At 49.0% G+C, this 22202-nt stretch overlaps 2 protein-coding genes across 2 annotated transcripts in view; one reads left to right on the top strand and one right to left on the bottom strand.

Annotated features, from left to right (window-relative positions):
- Positions 1–22202, bottom strand: part of LOC123766754 (prohormone-4) — a 197148-nt gene that overhangs the window by 123959 nt on the left and 50987 nt on the right. The gene's annotated exons all lie outside the window — the stretch shown is intronic.
- LOC123766756 (U-scoloptoxin(01)-Cw1a-like) lies at positions 1491–10203 on the top strand. The gene is made up of 2 exons (XM_045756106.2): positions 1491–3096; positions 8269–10203. Exons 1-2 carry the CDS (start codon positions 2881–2883, stop codon positions 8431–8433), a joined length of 381 nt encoding a protein of 126 aa, XP_045612062.1. The 5' UTR covers positions 1491–2880; the 3' UTR covers positions 8434–10203.

Below are 22202 nucleotides of genomic sequence, written 5' to 3'. Positions count from 1 at the left end.
CTCCTGCCTCTCCTCTCCCTGTCTCTCCTCTCCCTGCCTCTCCTCTCCCTGCCTCTCCTCTCCCTGTCTCTCCTCCTCCTGCCTCTCCTCTCCCTGTCTCTCCTCTCCCTGCCTCTCCTCTCCCTGTCTCTCCTCTCCCTGCCTCTCCTCTCCCTGCCTCTCCTCTCCCTGTCTCTCCTCTCCCTGCCTCTCCTCTCCCTGCCTCTCCTCTCCCTGCCTCTCCTCTCCCTGTCTCTCCTCCTCCTGCCTCTCCTCCTCCTGCCTCTCCTCTCCTCCTCCTGCCTCTCCTCCTCCTGCCTCTCCTCCTCCTGCCTCTCCTCCTCCTGCCTCTCCTCTCCCTGCCTCTCCTCTCCCTGTCTCTCCTCTCCCTGCCTCTCCTCTCCCTGCCTCTCCTCTCCCTGCCTCTCCTCTCCCTGCCTCTCCTCTCCCTGTCTCTCCTCTCCCTGCCTCTCCTCTCCCTGCCTCTCCTCTCCCTGTCTCTCCTCTCCCTGCCTCTCCTCTCCCTGCCTCTCCTCCTCCTGCCTCTCCTCCTGCCTCTCCTCTCCCTGCCTCTCCTCTCCCTGTCTCTCCTCTCCCTGCCTCTCCTCTCCCTGCCTCTCCTCCTCCTGCCTCTCCTCTCCCTGTCTCTCCTCTCCCTGCCTCTCCTCTCCCTGCCTCTCCTCTCCCTGCCTCTCCTCTCCCTGTCTCTCCTCCTGCCTCTCCTCTCCCTGTCTCTCCTCTCCCTGCCTCTCCTCTCCCTGCCTCTCCTCTCCCTGCCTCTCCTCTCCCTGTCTCTCCTCCTCCTGCCTCTCCTCTCCTCCTCCTGCCTCTCCTCCTCCTGCCTCTCCTCCTCCTGCCTCTCCTCCTCCTGCCTCTCCTCTCCCTGCCTCTCCTCTCCCTGTCTCTCCTCTCCCTGCCTCTCCTCTCCCTGCCTCTCCTCTCCCTGCCTCTCCTCTCCCTGCCTCTCCTCTCCCTGCCTCTCCTCTCCCTGTCTCTCCCTGCCTCTCCTCCTCCTGCCTCTCCTCCCCCTGCCTGACCAGTGTCATTAACATGTATTACACGCAAAATGCTAATACAACTCATCAGTAAAAGAACTGAACAGAACAGACTAAATGTTATACCAGGGGCACAACACGGCTTCACAGAGGGGCAACCCATCTGAACTTGACTAAATTCTATAACAGGATGTCCAAAATAAAAGATATAAAGCATGGAGTAAACTGACGTGTTCCTAGACTACCAGAAAGATTTTGATAAAGTTCGTCACAAAAGGCTAATGTATTTAGTGTAGAGACGAGCGGAGATTAGAGGAAAGGTTCTAGATTGGGTACGGGAGTACCTGGCGGACAGGGAACAAATGGTCATATATTCAGAGACAATATAGTCAGGTTGGAGAGTGGTGTTCCACAGGGCTCTGTCCAAGGGCCCTTATTATTTCAAACTTATGTAATATGACCACGACATACAAGATCCTGAGGGCAATAGAGCAAGTGGACACAGGTAGCTATTTAAACTAAATGGCGGTAGGACAAGTGGGCATCAGAGGAACACAGACAAGCAATTCATTCGAGACGTTTTGGAAGTTGTCATTCCTTGTCCGGGCGGTCCGCAGGTGGAGTGTAGTGAAGGAAGAGGTTCAGGACGATTCCTTCCACAACTGTAAGACAAATATATGTTAAAAACTTTAATGTTGAGAGGTAATGATGGCGCACCAGGTATGGAAGCCTAGGAGGCGGGTGTTAAGAGCTAGAGCTCGCATAGTTACTGATAGGTGAGGCCTCATAGGTGAGACCTCATAGGCGACACCTCATAGGTGAGGCCTCATAGGTGAGCCCTCATAGGTGAGCCCTCATAGGTGAGGCCTCATACGTGAGGCCTCATAGGTGAGGCCTCATAGGTGAGCCCTCATAGGTGAGCCCTCATAGGTGAGGCCTCATAGGTGAGGCCTCATAGGTGAGGCCTCATAGGTGAGGCCTCATAGGTGAGGCCTCATAGGTGAGGCCTCATAGGTGAGCCGTGCCTCTCCTCTCCCAGGATATTAAAGGTCAGGGAGTCCCGCTTACAACACACTTACACAAGCAAGTTGTCTACCATCTTGAGTCACAGGCGTGGGAGAGGGAGCGTGGGCGTGAGAGATGACGTGGGTGTGGCCCAACAGGCTCCGTCTGGACGTGTGGTCACCGCCACAACTCTCATACTCTCCAGGCATCATGACTCCTTCCTCTCTTGGGTGCTCCTACAGCCAGCCATTTCCCCCTCAATCCTTTACAGGGCTACTCATCCCCGTGCCACCTCTTGCGGTGGATTAATCTCCATCAACCTCTCAATCGCGCCTAACACGGTCTGATCTTGGAGTCAACCCTCCAGGTAGCCAGGGACCAGGAGCCTGGGCGCCAGCCTCCCGTAGTCTGCGGCAGCTGCTTAAATAAACCTGTACACACGTGTATTTTAATAACTTAATGTTTTAATAATAATGCATTTTACTAACAGAGCTTATGGGTCAAGACGAGCGTGTTTTCTACAGTCTAGCGAGACGTTTCTCGCTTTTCGGCTTGTTTCAAGCGTAGGTTAGACAGTTTATTTACGCAGGTGTGTGTGGATAATGTGGGGGAATATTTGTTGTACTCTGATGATGACGGTAGATTGTGTCTCCCTCAGATCCGGCCACGCCCAGCGACCCTCCCGACGACCTCCCATTTACCTGGGCTTTAGTCTCCTCCCTCACTGCCTCCAACATCTCTCCACTCCCTCCCACCTCCCCTCCATCACTGCTGGTCTCCTCTCAGCTCCACCATACAACTCACATGCCACAAACACCGTGTTAAGAAGCCTCCATCACACACCCCCCAACGTCTCCTTCACACCACCACACTCACCACCTTCAGCTTGAGAAGAAGCACCATGAAGACGTGCTTGGTGGCCCTGACGGTGGCCTGCCTGGCCGGGGTGGCCACCTCCCGGATGGCTTGGGTGTTTCCCGCCAGCTACGAGACCATCACTGGCCCCTTGGTGCAGAGCTTCAGCTGCGACGGCCGCCCCTACGGGTACTACGCCGACGTCGACAACGCCTGCAGGGTCTTCCACGTCTGTCTCCCCATCCAGGATGACCTAGGGCAGGTGAGGAATGGGGAAGAGGGATGGGCAACGGTCAGGAATGGGGAAGGGTAGGGGAATAGGGAAGGGGAGGAGGGGGAAGAGGTTGATACCACTATCAACTGGGGAATACTTGTGAGTTTTATGGTAATCACTGACAATATCTGTGGTTTACCTCACGATATTTACTACACATGTGACTGGTTCTGTTTGATGTTTGTAATTACAGATGTGTAGCTTGAGTTCATGGACTCGACTCCCGGAAGACACTTGAAAAAACAAAAAACTTGCGTTTTGTTTGATTCCAGAACACACTCGCAGAGACCCAAGTGTGTGTAATCAACACAAGAGCCTTGCAAACATTCGTACTCTTACCATGAAGGTGCATATACTTCTACTGAGCATACACGGCTTAAACACACACACAACACAAGACAGCGAGTCACTGTGAGGGGTGAGGTCTCCTATTGGCGAGGTGTCACCAGTGGAGTCCCGCAAGGGGCAGTCTTTGGACCTATACTGTTTCTGATACGTGTAAATGATCTACGGGAGGGTACAGAATCGTTCCTCTCATTGTTTGCTGATGATGGAAAAAATATGAGGAGGATTAAAACAGAGGAAGATAGTATAAGGCTACAAGACGACCTAGACAGATTGAATGAATGGTCTAACAAATGGCTACTAAAGTTCAACGAGAGTAAATGTAAGGTAATGAAACTAGGCGGTGGCAACAGGAGGCTAGACACACGATACCGAATGGGAGATGAAGTCCTTCATGAACCGGACAGAGAGAAAGGTCTAGGAGTTGATACCACACCAAACCTGTCTTCTGAAGCCCACATATAAAGAATAACATCTGCGGCATACGCGAGGCTCGCTAACATCAGAACTGCCTTCAGGAATCTGTGTAAGGAATCATTCAGAAACTTGTATACCACATATGTAAGACCAATCCTGGAGTATGCAGCCCCAGCATGGAGTCGGTACCTTGTCAAGCACAAGACGAAGCTGGAAAAAGATCAGAGGTATGCCACTAGCATAGTCCCAGAACTAAGAGGCATGAGTTACGAGAAAAGACTGCGCGAAATGCACCTCACGACACTGGAAGACAGAAGAGTAAGGGGAGACATGATCACCACCTACAAAATTCTAAGAGGAACTGACAGGGTAGATAAAGATGACCTGTTTAACACGGGTGGTACGCGAACAAGGGGACACAGGTGAAAACTGAGTACCTTAATGAGCCACAGGGACGTTAGAAAGAACTTTTTCAGTGTCAGAGTAGTTAACAGGTGGAATGCACTAGGAAGTGATGTGGTGGAGGCTGACTCCATACACAGTTTCAAATGTAGATATGACAGAGCCCAGTAGGCTCAGGAACCTGTACACCAGTTGATTGACAGTTGAGAGGCGGGACCAAAGAGCCAAAGCTCAACCCCCGCAAGCACAACTAGGTGAGTACACACACACACACACAGTTTCACTTTTAAATGATGTAATTACGTCTTTTGTTCCTCTCACCTCTTCTGCCCTCTTTCCCTTTCCCTCTTATTCACCTCTCTCACACCCCCCCCCCTCATCCCTTTTCACTCTTCCACCCCTTTCCCATCTCCTAACTACCCCCCTATCCTACCCATTCTTTTTCCTCTCGTACCCCTTTTCCACTCGCCTCTGCCTCTCTCCCTTCCCCTTAGTCCATTTCCAGCTATTATTTTAACCCTTTTTTATCTCCTTTCACTTTCCTTCCCGCATTTCTCCTCCCGAGGAGAGGAAGATGGTACAGGGTGAAGGGGGAGGAGGGGGTCGTAGGGTGGGGGGGGGGCAGGAGGAGGTCGGAGAGGGGGGGGGAGGGGGGAGGGTCTACGCTCACCTGTAATTACCGCGGGGATCAAGGTTGTGTCGTGCGCCTTATGCGTCTCATTACCATTCTCGTGGCGTTCCGTTAGCGTCCCGTGGCGTTCCGACAGCGTTTCGGGGCGTTCTGTGGGGTTTCGGGGCGTTCCGTTAGCGTTCTGGGGCGTTCCGTTAGCGTTTCGGGGCGTTCTGTGGCATTTCGGGGCGTTCTGTGGCGTTCCGGGGCGTTCCGTGGCGTTCCGGGGATTCTGTTAGCGTTCTGCGGCGTTCCGGGGCGTTTCGTTAGCGTTCCGTAGCGTCCCGTTCCATTGCGATTTTGAGCGGAACGTACATGCATCGACACTTACGTCCCGCTCAGTTTCGTTCCGTTTGGGACCCTTTTGCCGTTTGTGAGTCCCGCCTCAGTCCCCCTTGACTCCGTTTTGTCCTCTTGACTTCTGTTGATCTCCTGTTGTTCTGTTTCTGTTGTAATATCTGTGCTGGGTTTCACTCACCCATCCACCGGTCACCCACTACCTTACCCACCATGTTCAACACCTCCCTCCCACCTCCTCTTCCAACTCTTATCTCCATTCCTCTCTCTTCCGCATTCCTCTTCCCTACCGGCTCCTCCCCTGCACGAGGGGGTGGCGGAACAGGAAGGAATAAGGGATAGTAAGAAGGTGGGAAGAATATGAGATGATTTAGAACCAAAGGAAGGGAGACAAAGAAGAGGGGGAAAGTTATTAGCAAAAGCCGAGAAGAGAGGGGGAAAAGATGGATGGGGGGGGGGGAGGGTGGTGAAGGGAAAATGGATAGGGAGAAGTGGTGAGAAGGGCAAAGGGTAGGATTTGAGAGGGTATATATATATATATGGGCAGAGGAGACGGGTAGGTCAAAGGTGGGCTTCACAATGGCGTCTGAAAGGGGCAGATGGTGCCGTCACTACTGCCTGAAGGGGCAGACGGTACCACCTGTGCCTCGTCCATCCCACCACAACTCGGTTGCTCCTCTTTCTCTACTCCACAATTATGCATTTCTATCCTCTCCCTTGTCTCTCCATTTCTGTACTTTTCTCTACACTTCTGCTTCACCTTGCATCCCATGAGACAGACAGGAAGAGAAAGTGACAAACACACACAGAGACAGATACAGACACACACACACACACACACACACACACACACACACACACACACACACACACACACACACACACACACACACAGGAATCAGAACATTGCATACAACATATGTCATACTAACCCTGGAGTATGCAGCTCCAACCGGAGTCCATACCAAACACAAGATAAAATTTAGAGAAAGATCAGAAGTATGGCACCAGACTAGTCCCGAAACAGAGAGGTACGAATTACAAGGAAAGCCTCCTGGAATTAAACATCACGTCACTGGAAGACACAAGATTTAGAGGAGACATGATTACCACTTACAAAATTCTCAGAAGAATTGACAGGAGTAGATAAAAACAAACTATATATCATGAGTGGAACACGAACCAGGGGGACACAGGTGGAAACAAAGTACCCAAATAGGCCACAGAGACAATAGAATTTTTTCTGTGATATAGTTAACAAATGGAATGCATTAGGCAGTGATGTAGAGATGGCAGACTCCATACACAGTTTCAGATATAGGTATGATAAGAGCCCAACAGGCTCAGGAACTTGTACCGCAGATGACTAACGACGCTTGAGAGGCGGGTTGAAAGAGCCGAAGCTCAACACCCCCCCCCCTCCCCTCCACCCCCAGAAAGCACAACTAGGTGAGCACAACGACACACACACACACACATGGTTGACGGTTGAGAGGCGGAACCAAAGAGCCGAAGCTCAACCCCCTCCACCCCCAGAAACCACAACTAGGTGAGCACAACGACACACACACACACACATGGTTGACGGTTGAGAGGCGGGACCAAAGAGCCAGAGCTCAACCCCCGCAAACACAACTAGGTGAGTACACATCTTGAGATGGTTGTACCAGCGAAGGACAACCGGTTTTCTTCTCTATCTTCTTCTTCTTACTCGTGACGACGACAGTGGTAATTACCAAGGTCGTGCCGCCTCCGCCTCTACCACCAAACAACGGCTCCTTGCCCAAATGGCCCCATCATTAACCACTCTTCTCACCTTCACGGAAAATAAAAGAGTACACCTCAAAACTCCAGTCTACCATCACGCCGGACTTGTCAATCAAACCCGTCATCACGCCGGACTTGTCAGATCAAACCCGTCATCACGCCGGGCTTGTCAATCCACCTGGTCACCAAGCCTGTCTCACCAATCCCACACCTGCCAGCGGCGTGATGACCGAACACTTGGTCAGTGTGTACGGGGGAACGGGCCGCGTGTGATGTATATTATATTCACAAACCTTGAAGTCGACTGCTTAATGGAATATATTACAGCTTTGAGGGCTGAGGGGTGGTGGGGTAGGGGGGGCTAGGGGGGGGGCTAGGGGGTCCAAGGGGGGGGGGCTAGGGGGTCCAAGGGGGGGGGGTTGCCTGGGGGTGGGTGGGGGAGGGGGTAGAGTCATCGCTCTAGGAAGGTGTCACGTCTCACTCTCCGTTATTTCCTTCGCTGTGATCATCAACTACAACATTTCCATTTGTTCTCAGAGATAACATTGTTGTTATTATTACCGTCAATGTTCATGTCCCGTGTCATTATAGTTGGTTCTTATCATGCTGACGTCATCATTGTACTATTAGCATTGTAATAGAGTGTTTATTCTTTCCTGGTGATTTACATGCAATATATTGACTTGTATGAGGTTGGAGTGGGACAGGTGTAATGGCAGCTGCAGGTCTAACTATCCCACCTGCCCACTGACAACAATCCCACCTGCCCACTGACAACAATCATCTTTCTCTCTCTCTTCCACAAACTCTAAAAACATTCCAAACTCTGTTTAAGAGAGTTCGTGGAACAGGAGCATAATGGAGAGATGGACAAAAGTATATTTAATCAAGTTATTCTATGTTCTATCCCCCGAGCTAAATATCTATCCACGCTAACTACGTCCCGTTTTGCACTGTTTCCTCTCCTTCACATCTTTCCAAACCCATTTTCCCTTCCAAGATCAGGCTCCATCGACCCTCTTATGTCCGTATTCAGTAATATTTACATTACGTCACAAAAAAAAACATATTAACGTCATGTATCAAGTGACAAAAATTAGTAGGAGCCGTGAAGACGATTCGAACCAACACTCTGGGAATTCTTGAAGCATTATCAATTGGTGTAGTAAACCCAGAGAGTATAAGTTCGAATCCTGCTCATGGCTCCAACAGATTGTTTTCATAAGCATTAGTTTTAACTTAGTTTCTTGTGTGTTCTTCAGGTTATCCAGACGGCGCACTTCTCCTTCTTGTGCGGGAACCAGACCATCTTCGACCAGGAGACTCTGACCTGCAACCATCCGGCCTACGCCTTCCCCTGCGACCAGGCCTCCTCGCTCTACGACTCCAGGAACTCGCTCTTCGGACGCGTCGATGAGCAGTTTTAAGGCGCCTCTGCTACGCCGCCTCATCCCGGAAGTCCTACCCAATATCAGAGAGCAGTCCCTCAGCGCGCCTTGTCATAGATATCCTGGTATTACGGCGGAGTCCTTGGACCGCCTTCTTCCAGAGGTCCTGGGGCCAGATTCACGAAGCATTACGCAAGTACTTAAGAACGTGTACGTCTTTTCTCAATCTTGAACGGATTTGGTTACATTTATTAAACAGTTTACAAGCATGAAAACTTGCCAATCAACTGTTGTTATTCTTACAAACAGCCTCCTGGTGCTTCGGAGCTCATTAACTGTTTATTAATCGTAAACAAAGCCGCCAAATATTGAGAAAAGATGTACAGGTTCGTAAGTGCTTGCGTAACTGCTTCGTGAATCTGGTCGCTGGTTAATTTGGCAAAGTTGTCCTTGAACAGCCTTTCACCAGAAGAGTCCTTGGACTCCTGCTACAGAGGACACATTTCGTCAGTCTAGAGTCCACCTTCTCTTCTATTAAATGAATATTTTGGACGGCTGCTCTTAAGCTCCGTTTATTTCTTATACTTCAAGGACTCGTTCCTCGGCCAAGATAATCATTCGTCCTCGGGGACTTCTTCGGCCAAGATAATCATTCGTCCTCGGGGACTTCTTCGGCCAAGATAATCATTCGTCCTCGGAGACTTCTTCGGCCAAGATAATAATTCGTCCTCAGGGACTTCTTCGGCCAAGATAATCATTCGTCCTCGGAGACTTCTTCGGCCAAGATAATAATTCATCCTCGGGGACTATGGTCCAGGTCGTCCTTGGGAACTTTCAAGAATCATCGTCGTCTGCAGCTTCCAGGAATTTGATCGAAATTCCAGTTGATGGTCACAAGTGGGCTAATGTCTCCACGAACTCACTCCAAGATGCTGATTGGACACCACTTAAATCAACTCTCCCATGATAAGCAGGACCTCGGGGCTTGAATACTTCCAAAACTATCATTTCACAAAAAAAAAACGACGACCTCAACCCTGCAAAATATAATTGTTGACGCTAGAAGTTAGTACAAAAACAATGTTGACCAGATCACACACTAGAAGATGAAGGGACGACGACGTTTCGGTCCGTCCTGGACCATTCTCAAGTCGATTCTCACAATCGACTTGAGAATGGTCCAGGACGGACCGAAACGTCGTCGTCCCTTCACCTTCTAGTGTGTGGTCTGGTCAACATACATTAGCCACGTTATTGTGACTCATCGCCTGCACAAAAACAATGTTCTCCCTCCCGAGGATCTCTCACTCTCCACCAAGCACCAGCCTCACACATGCCAACTTCACACACACATAATCTCTATCATCCCCCCAACTATGCTCTATATCACTAGCCCTCATAAACTTATGCACAATAAACCTGTAAACAGACGAAATATACATCCATTTAGGGCCAATAATGGTTCTAATATCTACGTAATGTTTATACATGACCTGGCAAGTATTGGTCAAGAACCCCAGTTGTATATAATTTATCCTTTCCCATGGACATTTCTACGAGACGGTTTTCTTTCCCTGCACCAATAAAAAATAAATTATATACAACACCTTTACGTTTTTGTATTTTCTGAAGTGATGCGAGGCCACTAAAGCTCCGTTACCCCAGGTTCAGGCATTTCTAGGTATAACTGACAAATGTTAAATGCTATATTACTTACGTTTCTATGTGCTATAAGCCCACATACTTTCCAACTATGGCCTTATAAAATAACGTTTTCAAATATCATTTTTCGATACATTATGCAGTACTCCTTCTGAAGATGTATTAATATACGAAAGTACTTAAGGAAATTCCTGTTTCAATTTTCCTCCGTGGTCTGACACTCACATTTTTAATCACGTGTTTATTTTCGTGATATACACACATTATGCAGTAATGTGTGTCAGTAAATATTTTTAACTAAAGTTGTAGCTTTAATGTCATGGTTTCCATTGTGGGTGTGTGACAGGATCTCCCACTGTGGGTGTGTGTGACAGGATCTCCCACTGTGGGTGTGTGACAGGATCTCCCACTGTGGGGGTGTGTGACAGGATCTCCCACTGTGGGTGTGTGTGACAGGATCTCCCACTGTGGGTGTGTGTGACAGGATCTCCCACTGTGGGTGAGTGACAGGATCTCCCACTGTGGGTGTGTGACAGGATCTCCCACTGTGGGTGTGTGTGACAGGATCTCCCACTGTGGGTGTGTGACAGGATCTCCCACTGTGGGTGTGTGTGACAGGATCTCCCACTGTGGGTGTGTGTGGCAGGATCTCCCACTGTGGGTGTGTGTGACAGGATCTCCCACTGTGGGTGTGTGTGACAGGATCTCCCACTGTGGGTGTGTGTGACAGGATCTCCCACTGTGGGTGTGTGTGGCAGGATCTCCCACTGTGGGTGTGTGTGGCAGGATCTCCCACTGTGGGTGTGTGTGACAGGATCTCCCACTGTGGGTGTGTGTGGCAGGATCTCCCACTGTGGGTGTGTGTGACAGGATCTCCCACTGTGGGTGTGTGTGACAGGATCTCCCACTGTGGGTGTGTGTGACAGGATCTCCCACTGTGGGTGTGTGACAGGATCTCCCACTGTGGGTGTGTGTGACAGGATCTCCCACTGTGGGTGTGTGTGACAGGATCTCCCACTGTGGGTATGTGTGACAGGATCTCACCACTGTGGGTGTGTGACAGGATCTCACCACTGTGGGTGTGTGTGACAGGATCTCACCACTGTGGGTGTGTGTGTGTATGACAGGAACTCCAACTGTGGGTGTGTGTGACAGGAACTCCCACTGTGGGTATGTGTGACAGGATCTCACCACTGTGGGTGTGTGTGACAGGATCTCACCACTGTGGGTATGTGTGACAGGAACTCCAACTGTGGGTGTGTGTGACAGGAACTCCCACTGTGGGTATGTGTGACAGGATCTCACCACTGTGGGTATGTGTGACAGGATCTCCCACTGTGGGTATGTGACAGGATCTCTCACTGTGGGTATGTGACAGGATCTCCCACTGTGGGTGTGTGTGACAGGATCTCACCACTGTGGGTGTGAGTGACAGGATCTCACCACTGTGGGTATGTGTGACAGGATCTCCCACTGTGGGTATGTGACAGGATCTCTCACTGTGGGTGTGTGACAGGATCTCTCACTGTGGGTATGTGACAGGATCTCTCACTGTGGGTATGTGACAGGATCTCCCACTGTGGGTGTGTGTGACAGGATCTCACCACTGTGGGTGAGTGTGACAGGATCTCACCACTGTGGGTATGTGTGACAGGATCTCCCACTGTGGGTATGTGACAGGATCTCTCACTGTGGGTGTGTGACAGGATCTCTCACTGTGGGTATGTGACAGGATCTCTCACTGTGGGTATGTGACAGGATCTCCCACTGTGGGTGTGTGTGACAGGATCTCACCACTGTGGGTGTGTGTGACAGGATCTCACCACTGTGGGTATGTGTGACAGGATCTCACCACTGTGGGTATGTGTGACAGGATCTCTCACTGTGGGTATGTGACAGGATCTCTCACTGTGGGTATGTGACAGGATCTCCCACTGTGGGTGTGTGTGACAGGATCTCCCACTGTGGGTGTGTGTGACAGGATCTCACCACTGTGGGTGTGTGACAGGATCTCTCACTGTTGGTATGTGACAGGATCTCCCACTGTGGGTGTGTGTGACAGGATCTCTCACTGTGGGTGTGTGTGAGACAGGATCTCCCACTGTGGGTGTGTGTGACAGGATCTCTCACTGTGGGTGTGTGACAGGATCTCTCACTGTGGGTGTGTGACAGGATCTCTCACTGTGGGTGTGTGACAGGATCTCCCACTGTGGGTGTGTGACAGGATCTCTCACTGTGGGTGTGTGACAGGATCTCTCACTGTGGGTGTGTGACAGGATCTCTCACTGTGGGTGTGTGACAGGATCTCCCACTGTGGGTGTGTGACAGGATCTCTCACTGTGGGTGTGTGACAGGATCTCTCACTGTGGGTGTGTGACAGGATCTCCCACTGTGGGTGTGTGACAGGATCTCTCACTGTGGGTGTGTGACAGGATCTCTCACTGTGGGTGTGTGACAGGATCTCTCACTGTGGGTGTGTGACAGGATCTCCCACTGTGGGTGTGTGTGACAGGATCTCCCACTGTGGGTGTGTGTGACAGGATCTCACCACTGTGGGTGTGTGACAGGATCTCTCACTGGGGGTGTGTGACAGGATCTCTCACTGTGGGTGTGTGACAGGATCTCCCACTGTGGGTGTGTGTGACAGAATCTCCCACTGTGGGTGAGTGACAGGATCTCTCACTGTGGGTGTGTGACAGGATCTCCCACTGTGGGTGTGTGACAGGATCTCTCACTGTGGGTGTGTGACAGGATCTCTCACTGTGGGTGTGTGACAGGATCTCCCACTGTGGGTGTGTGACAGGATCTCTCACTGTGGGTGTGTGACAGGATCTCTCACTGTGGGTGTGTGACAGGATCTCCCACTGTGGGTGTGTGACAGGATCTCTCACTGTGGGTGTGTGACAGGATCTCCCACTGTGGGTGTGTGTGACAGGATCTCTCACTGTGGGTGGGTGTGACAGGATCTCCCCACTGTGGGTGTGGGTGACAAGATCTCCCACTGTGGGTATGTGTGTCAAGATCTCCCACTGTGGGTGTGTGTGACAGGATCTCCCCACTGTGGGTGTGTGTGACAGGATCTCCCCACTGTGGGTATGTGTGTCAAGATCTCCCACTGTGGGTTTGTGTGACAGGATCTCCCCACTGTGGGTATGTGTGTCAAGATCTCCCACTGTGGGTGTGTGTGACAGGATCTCCCATTGTGGGTGTGTGACAGGATCTCCCACTGTGGGTGTGTGACAGGATCTCTCACTGTGGGTGTGTGACAGGATCTCTCACTGTGGGTGTGTGACAGGATCTCTCACTGTGGGTGTGTGACAGGATCTCCCACTGTGGGTGTGTGACAGGATCTCTCATTGTGGGTGTGTGACAGGATCTCTCACTGTGGGTGTGTGACAGGATCTCTCACTGTGGGTGTGTGACAGGATCTCTCACTGTGGGTGTGTGACAGGATCTCCCACTGTGGGTATGTGTGTCAAGATCTCCCACTGTGGGTGTGTGACAGGATCTCCCACTGTGGGTATGTGTGTCAAGATCTCCCACTGTGGGTGTGTGACAGGATCTCTCACTGTGGGTGTGTGACAGGATCTCTCACTGTGGGTGTGTGACAGGATCTCTCATTGTGGGTGTGTGACAGGATCTCTCACTGTGGGTGTGTGACAGGATCTCCCACTGTGGGTATGTGTGTCAAGATCTCCCACTGTGGGTGTGTGACAGGATCTCTCACTGTGGGTGTGTGACAGGATCTCTCACTGTGGGTGTGTGACAGGATCTCTCATTGTGGGTGTGTGACAGGATCTCTCACTGTGGGTGTGTGACAGGATCTCTCACTGTGGGTGTGTGACAGGATCTCTCACTGTGGGTGTGTGACAGGATCTCCCACTGTGGGTATGTGTGTCAAGATCTCCCACTGACCATAGGTCTTTGGGTAATTAATCCAAAGAACTATTAAAAAAATTGGAAAACAAAAGAACCTGCCTTAACTTGTCTAAGCAATCCTAGGTCTAATATAAGCTACCTCAAGCCTAATATAGTACAAGTGATGAACTTGGCCTAGAAATATATAAGTTGGGGATTTAATCGAATCCTGAACAAAATTGGTTCGTAAAAAATGGTACCATTCTAGCCTGCACCAAACAGTTCATTTTTGTACGTTTGAGCAAATAGTTGCTCTTTATAGTATATTTTTGGAAGATGGGTTATATATCCACGTATGTTTCATACTTCAGGAGTATACTGACATACTTGTGTATAACATGCCTGAAATAATGACAGTAAAGACTAAACAGGAATATCCTCTGATAAACGAATATAAAAGGCAGTGAATGAAGCCTGCCTTCTTTCATGCTGGTTTCCAGTGAATGAAGCCTGCCTTCTTTCATGCTGGTCACCAATGAATGAAGCCTGCCTTCTTTCATGCTGGTCTCCAGTGAATGAAGCCTGCCTTCTTTCATGCTGGTCTCCAGTGAATGAAGCCTGCCTTCTTTCATGCTGGTCTCCAGTGAATGAAGCCTGCCTTCTTTCATGCTGGTCTCCAGTGAATGAAGCCTGCCTTCTTTCATGCTGGTCTCCAGTGAATGAAGCCTGCCTTCTTTCATGCTGGTCTCCAGTATATGAAGCCTGCCTTCTTTCCTACAACACAAGTATCTTCCTTCAGCACCCCAGGTTTTCATTCACGTTTCTCTCGTGTATAACCTATCACGTATAACGTGTCGTGTATAACGCAGTCGCATACATGTAGATGGCTTGTGACGTCACGATCTTGCAAGTGATTTCTTCAAGATGTTCATAGAACCTGTCTTAGGCAGCCCACGTCACTCACGCCTGCGTCACTCACTTGAGCGTTACCGAGACAGTGAGACGTCACAGCTCCTGCTAGGTGAATGAGTTCTCTTGCATGTCAATCACCGTATGGTTGATTAGTCTGTCAATAAACACAAAGTCTCCAGATGTTTTGGAGCGTCTGGTGAGTAAACAGGTGTGTGTGTGTGATCCTGATTGTTCAGCCGGTAGTGTGTGTGTGTGTGTGTGCGCCTGGGGGGAGTTCAAGGACGCCAGTTCGAGCCCATTGTACTGCATCAGTATATATATATGTTCTTCAGCACACAGGTTCCTGTGATTTACACCGTGTATTTCTGTCCTTTGTGTTAGTGTCTACGTTTGTTAGTTTGGTGTGTGTGTGTGTGTGTGTGTGTGTGTGTGTGTGTGTGTGTGTGTGTGTGTGTGTATGACTGTCAAGACCTATACTCCTGTCCCTCAGGGACAGCGTGACGGATCTGTCCATGTTGACAGTATCGGTATAAACACAACAATGATCAACATTAGTATTGTTTCATGTTGTAGGAGTTTTATGAGGAATAGAAAAATATTACCGATATGTTATGAGGAATTAGTTTCCTATCTTACTCACGATGCCAACACTCACACCTCACAAGTTCTGTAACTCATAAACTCACTCTAATCACCTCGTTCCTCATGTATTTAACTCACAGCCTCATCACTCATCTCCCTCATATCTCCTCTAGCCATTCAGCCTCCATACTAACATTCCTCCCAACTCATAACCACCTATACAGGAGTTCCTCACTACACAGGAGGTAAAGGTCATTATGAGGAGGAAAGCACCAAGCCAAAACGACTGTCTGGCACTTGGATATGAGGGCAACGAGCTATGAGGACGGAGGGAAGGAACGGTGCTCAACCATCGGGGATCGAACGCCGACCTGCATAAAGATGATGATAATAATAATAATATATTTATCAGATGAACAATGGACCAAGTTCCACTGTTTCTTAACAGGAACAGTATGTGTATACTTGATTAAGTTCCTCACATACACCCTATGGTGCCAAGTTCCTCACATACACCCTATGGTGCCAAGTTCCTCACATACACCCCATGGTGCCAAGTTCCTCACATACACACCATGATGCCAAGTTCCTCACATACACCCCATGGTGCCAAGTTCTTCTCATACACACCATGGTGCCAAGTTCCTCACATACACACCATGGTGCCAAGTTCCTCACATACACCCAATGGTGCCAAGTTCTTCTCATACACACCATGGTGCCAAGTTCCTCACATACACACCATGGTGCCAAGTTCCTCACATACACACCATGGTGCCAAGTTCCTCACATACACCCCATGGTGCCAAGTTCTTCTCATACACACCATGGTGCCAAGTTCCTCACATACACCCCATGGTGCCAAGTTCCTCACATACACACCATGGTGCCAAGTTCCTCACATACACCCAATGGTGCTAAGTTCTTCTCATACACACCATGGTGCCAAGTTCCTCACATACACACCATGGTGCCAAGTTCCTCACATACACACCATGGTGCCAAGTTCCTCACATACACCCAATGGTGCCAAGTTCTTCTCATACACACCATGGTGCCAAGTTCCTCACATACACACCATGGTGCCAAGTTCCTCACATACACACCATGGTGCCAAGTTCCTCACATACACCCCATGGTGCCAAGTTCTTCTCATACACACCATGGTGCCAAGTTCCTCACATACACCCCATGGTGCCAAGTTCCTCACATACACACCATGGTGCCAAGTTCCTCACATACACCCAATGGTGCCAAGTTCTTCTCATACACACCATGGTGCCAAGTTCCTCACATACACACCATGGTGCCAAGTTCCTCACATACACACCATGGTGCCAAGTTCCTCACATACACACCATGGTGCCAAGTTCCCCACATACACCCTATGGTGCCAGGGTCACAGACGAGAGGCTAGAGAAGCTATATACCATTCTCAACCCTCCAACCATCCCTTCGTACCAACACTATTCTTCAGCCTTCCCTACTTTCACACTACCTGCCACATAGTCATACTATTTTCCACAGCAAACGTTTACAAACCCTTCACCAACCACAACTACCAGCTCCCTACCCCACCCACACACGTGCCCACACCCACACACGTACCCACATACCCACACACGTGCCCACACATACCCACCCTTCACGGGTCCAGGCACCCAAACAATGAGGCAACATTCTTCCCGTAGTAAGCACGACGACCATACTATATAATGGAGTGAAAGTGGCCCCCCCTCGGGGCCTTCAAAATACTGGGATAAAAAATAATACAACGCACTGTTGTTCTTGCGTTCTCTCTCTCTCTCTCTCTCTCTCTCTCTCTCTCTCTCTCTCTCTCTCTCTCTCTCTCTCTCTCTCTCCCCGGGACCCAGGTATCTATCTAGTTGTGCTTGCGAGGGTTCAGCTTCGGCTCTTTGGTCCCGCCTCTAATCCTTTAATCTTCTGGCTCTATCATATCTACATTTGAAACTGTGTATGGAGTCAGCCTCCACCACATCACTGCTGAGTGCATTCCATATATTAACTACGCTGACAATTGTTTGTAGAGTGTCGGTTGGTTGCTTGTGAAGTACTGGTGGATGGTTGGCTGGTTGTAAAGTGTTGGTTGGTTGCTTGTGAAGTATTGGCGGATGGTTGGCTGGTTGTAAAGTGCTGGTTGGTCGAGGGCGGTATTGGAAAAGGTTAGAGGCACAAAGGGTTCAGAAACTGAATTCCAATATTGGTTCAGCTAAGCAAGTTAAAGTCTTGATAAGCTAATTACACAGTTTCAGGAATATATCACTAGTCTTTTATAGCACAGTTGGTTCCAAAACAGTCACAACAGTCTCTTAAGCTGAGCAATATATGCAACCATATACACATATATTGCTTACATATACAACGAGCCACTTACACACGTCTTAAAAGTCAATGTACTGCATTGTAATTACAGGTAACGATCAATTGTCCTTGAGTAATTTGAAGACACATACGAACGCATTTATTTCTCACGTCATTCAAATCCAGTTAAGCAAAGCGACTTATTATACCTAAAATATGCAAATTAGTGAAAACGGCGATTACCCAGGAAACACAAACCGAAACTGTCTCTATTTTCCGCTTGTTACAACTTGTAATAAAGTTGTTACATCTTGACTTAACGTGTTAATGACGTATTAGAACGTTGTTACAACTTGCTATATTGGTTGTTATAACTGGTTAGGAGGTGTTAAAACTTGTTCGAACGTTGTACCAACGTCGTAGTTTTGGTGTGTGTTTGGCGGGTAGTCAGATGTTGCCCAAATTGATTGGCAGTTATCAACATACGACGCCCATCGGAAACTTAACTCTTGAGGTTGACCAGACCACACACTAGAAGGTGAAGGGACGACGACGTTTCGACTTAAGAATGGTCCAGGACGGACCGAAACGTCGTCGTCCCTTCACCTTCTAGTGTGTGGTCTGGTTAACTTACTTTAGCCACGTTACTCATCGCCTGCTTAACTCTTGAGTATTATATTTGAGCCGAATTGTGGCTCACTGAACATATTATGAGTTGGTTAAGCTATTTTTATCATCAGACTTTGATGATGTGCTCAGGAGAGTGGGAAAGACTTGCTGTAAATCTTCTCATAATGCAAAATACAATTTTTTTAATAATAAATTTATAATTAAATATTTAATTTAAATAATTATTTTTTTACAATTTATTTAATAAATAATTACAATTATGATTTAATAATAATTAAATTATAATTTAATTATTATGTCTGTGATAAGACTACCTTACGGGTCCTCATTGTTTCTTTTATTATTATTATTATTATTATTATTATTATTATTGCAAATATTATTATTGTTCATTAGCATTATGAATATTCTCATCATCTTCTTCTGCTCTTCCTCCTCCTCCTTCTGCTGCTCTTCCTCCTCCTCCTTCTGCTGGTCTTCCTGCTGCTGCTGCTGCTGCTGCTGCTGCTGCTGCTGCTCCTGGGCACGCCGACACCTCATAAATCTCAGCCTCACTCAGTGAAAGGTCTTCCTTCCTTCCTTTCCCAGGTGTGAAAGTTGCCCATCCATCATGTCCATCCTGAGGTAATGTTATTCTTCCCTCCCTCCCTTCCTTCCTCTCTCCTTCCTTCCCCCTGCCCCCCTTTCCCCTCCTCTCCTTGCCCCCCCCGACCTTCCGTTATCCTCTACTATCTCCTTCTCCCCCCACTTGTCCTTCCTTTCCGTAGGCTCTGCTCGTATCTTTATTATCTCCATCTTCATACTTCTCGGCCTATACCTTACGTCTTCCTCTCCTCTCTTTCTCTCTCTCTCTCTCTCTCTCTCTCTTCCCCTTCGTTAACTCCTCTATTATTCCCTCTCCTCAAGGTGCCTCTCCAACAACCCCCTCCCCCCCCCCATACTCCTGTGCACAACTATTCACAAGCGCTATATAAATTATTTCATTCAAAGATGTTCTATAGAGCATAATTCATAAACGGTGCTTTTAGGTATATTAGCGGGCCTCGAGTACCTCAGGCGAGGGAGTATACTATTGTAGTATACCTCTGGGTATACTACATGGAGGGGGAAGAGTCAGAGGCCAGCTCGTGGCCCGGGTATACTCCACTGAGGGGGAAAAGGATAGAGAAGTATGCTTTTAGGACAAGATGATATACTCGTTATATCACAGCCCATAATTCGTTTATGTGTGTCATATGACATATCAGTTGGTAAACAGTATATCATATTTTGGCTAAGGCGGACACCTGGGATACGCCTACAACATCTCCCCAACAGTCACAGCTCACTAGATCAACGTCCACATTTCACAGGATCCCCGGAAACCCACCCAGGTTTCCGGTATACCAGTATACCAGTGTACCACGCTCGCTTCTGGTGACTCCCAGGTCCCTAGCGGCGACTAAACAAGATGGCGAACGGGATGTTAGAGGATATAATATTAATCCCTGGGAATCCTCTAAGAGCCAGGGGGGGATTTAAGAGGCTTCCAAGAAGGATTGCAGATGAATCTCTCTCTCTCTCTCTCTCTCTCTCTATCTCTCTCGCTACTCAGCAGTTGGAGTTGAACCTCTGGAACACAAGAGGTGCCACACACAACAGGTGCCACACACAACAGGGTACAAGACACAACAGGTGCCACACACAACAGGGTAAGAGAGGTGAGAGTGAGTCCCCCTGACAAAGGGTCCCCCCCCTCCCACAAGGGAACCCATTAAGCCATTGAGCAAGAGGAGGAGGAGGCAAGAAATATATGACCTGTGGAATGGGCCAAGCAAGGTCGTGGCCCCTTTTAAGTGGAGACAGAGAGAGAGAGAGAGAGAGAGAGAGAGAGAGAGAGAGAGAGAGAGAGAGAGAGAGAGAGAGAGAGAGAGAGAGAGAGAGAGAGAGAGAGAGAGAGACAAAATAGGAAGAAAATAACACAGTTACCCCACAAACCAACAAAACACAATGTACACAACATCATCAACAACGATTTAAGCACCCTATCTCTGGTAGAGCGAAAAAAAGACCTGTAGAACACGACCAATCAACACACAACACGCTCACTAAACACCAGACCATCGCAGACTGTAAAAAAGGGATCACAACCATAACCAATGGGGTCAAGATGATGGTTAGAGCAGCCATTAGGGAGGAGTCCCAATAACATCTCCAGTACACTGCAGTCTTTCAGGCATGTGTAGGCAGGAGGGAGGTATTTTTAAGACCTAAAACATATGTACATGGTAGTTGAAGATGCGTGATGTCAGTGGAGCAATATTAGGGGGCAGTGACCTTGGACACTAAGCTGGCCCATTAACCATCGTTAATGGGTAGTTAAGGGGGTAGAACAGCCACTAATGGGCGTCAAAGGGGAACATATCGACCCCGGCATCTCTCAGGGCAGAGAATATCAGCACGAAAGATGTATATATATTTAAGAGTTTTGTAAAAGAGGAACTACGAGAAACGGACGCCAAGAAGAATAGCTATAGGTGTTCTACGTGACACAGAACACAGGAAGGGGGTATCTACGTGACACAGAACACAGGAAGGGGTATCTACGTGACACAGAACACAGGAAGGGGTATCTACGTGACACAGAACACAGGAAGGGGTATCTACGTGACACAGAACACAGGAAGGGGTATCTACGTGACACAGAACACAGGAAGGGGTATCTACGTGACACAGAACACAGGAAGGGGGTATCTACGTGACACAGAACACAGGAAGGGGGTATCTACGTGACACAGAACACAGGAGGGGGTATCTACGTGACACAGAACACAGGAAGGGGGTATCTACGTGACACAGAACACAGGAAGGGGGTATCTACGTGACACAGAACACAGGAAGGGGGTATCTACGTGACACAGAACACAGGAGGGGGTATCTACGTGACACAGAACACACGGAGGGGGTATCTACGTGACACAGAACACAGGGAGGGGGTATCTACGTGACACAGAACACAGGAAGGGGGTATCTACGTGACACAGAACACAGGAAGGGGGTATCTACGTGACACAGAACACAGGAAGGGGGTATCTACGTGACACAGAACACAGGAGGGGGTATCTACGTGACACAGAACACAGGGAGGGGGTATCTACGTGACACAGAACACAGGGAGGGGGTATCTACGTGACACAGAACACAGGAAGGGGTATCTACGTGACACAGAACACAGGAAGGGGGTATCTACGTGACACAGAACACAGGAAGGGGGTATCTACGTGACACAGAACACAGGAAGGGGTATCTACGTGACACAGAACACAGGAAGGGGGTATCTACGTGACACAGAACACAGGAAGGGGTATCTACGTGACACAGAACACAGGAAGGGGTATCTACGTGACACAGAACACAGGAAGGGGGTATCTACGTGATACAGAACACAGGAAGGGGTATCTACGAGCCGGGGAAGCGTGACCAACCACGCCCACCAGCACAACTCTGCAAGCAATATGCAAATTAGGGAAAGTGATTATGTACTAGAGATAGTACCAGAGCTGTGCTAGAGGGCACCTCACCTGTGCATAGCCTGTCATGTGGCAGGAGTGTCATGTGGCAGGCGTGTCATGTGGCAGGCGTGTCATGTGGCAGGCGTGTCATGTGTGGCAGGCGTGTCAAGTACCAGCATGTCTTACAGTGTCTGGCCGACACAGTAGGTGGTGTCAACTGCGTACGCAGGTCTTAAGCTTTCTTTGTTAATATTTGAAGAGAGTCATGCCCCTGCAACCCCCGCAAGCACTTAGTTGTGCTTGCGGGTGTTGAGCTTTGGCTCTTTGGTCCCGCCTCTCAACTGTCAACCA

Source organism: Procambarus clarkii, chromosome 60, assembly GCF_040958095.1.
Source record: "Procambarus clarkii isolate CNS0578487 chromosome 60, FALCON_Pclarkii_2.0, whole genome shotgun sequence".
NCBI lineage: Eukaryota > Metazoa > Arthropoda > Malacostraca > Decapoda > Cambaridae > Procambarus > Procambarus clarkii.
The sequence above is the reverse complement of the archived record's forward strand: the minus strand, read 5'-3'. Positions and strand labels throughout refer to the sequence as shown.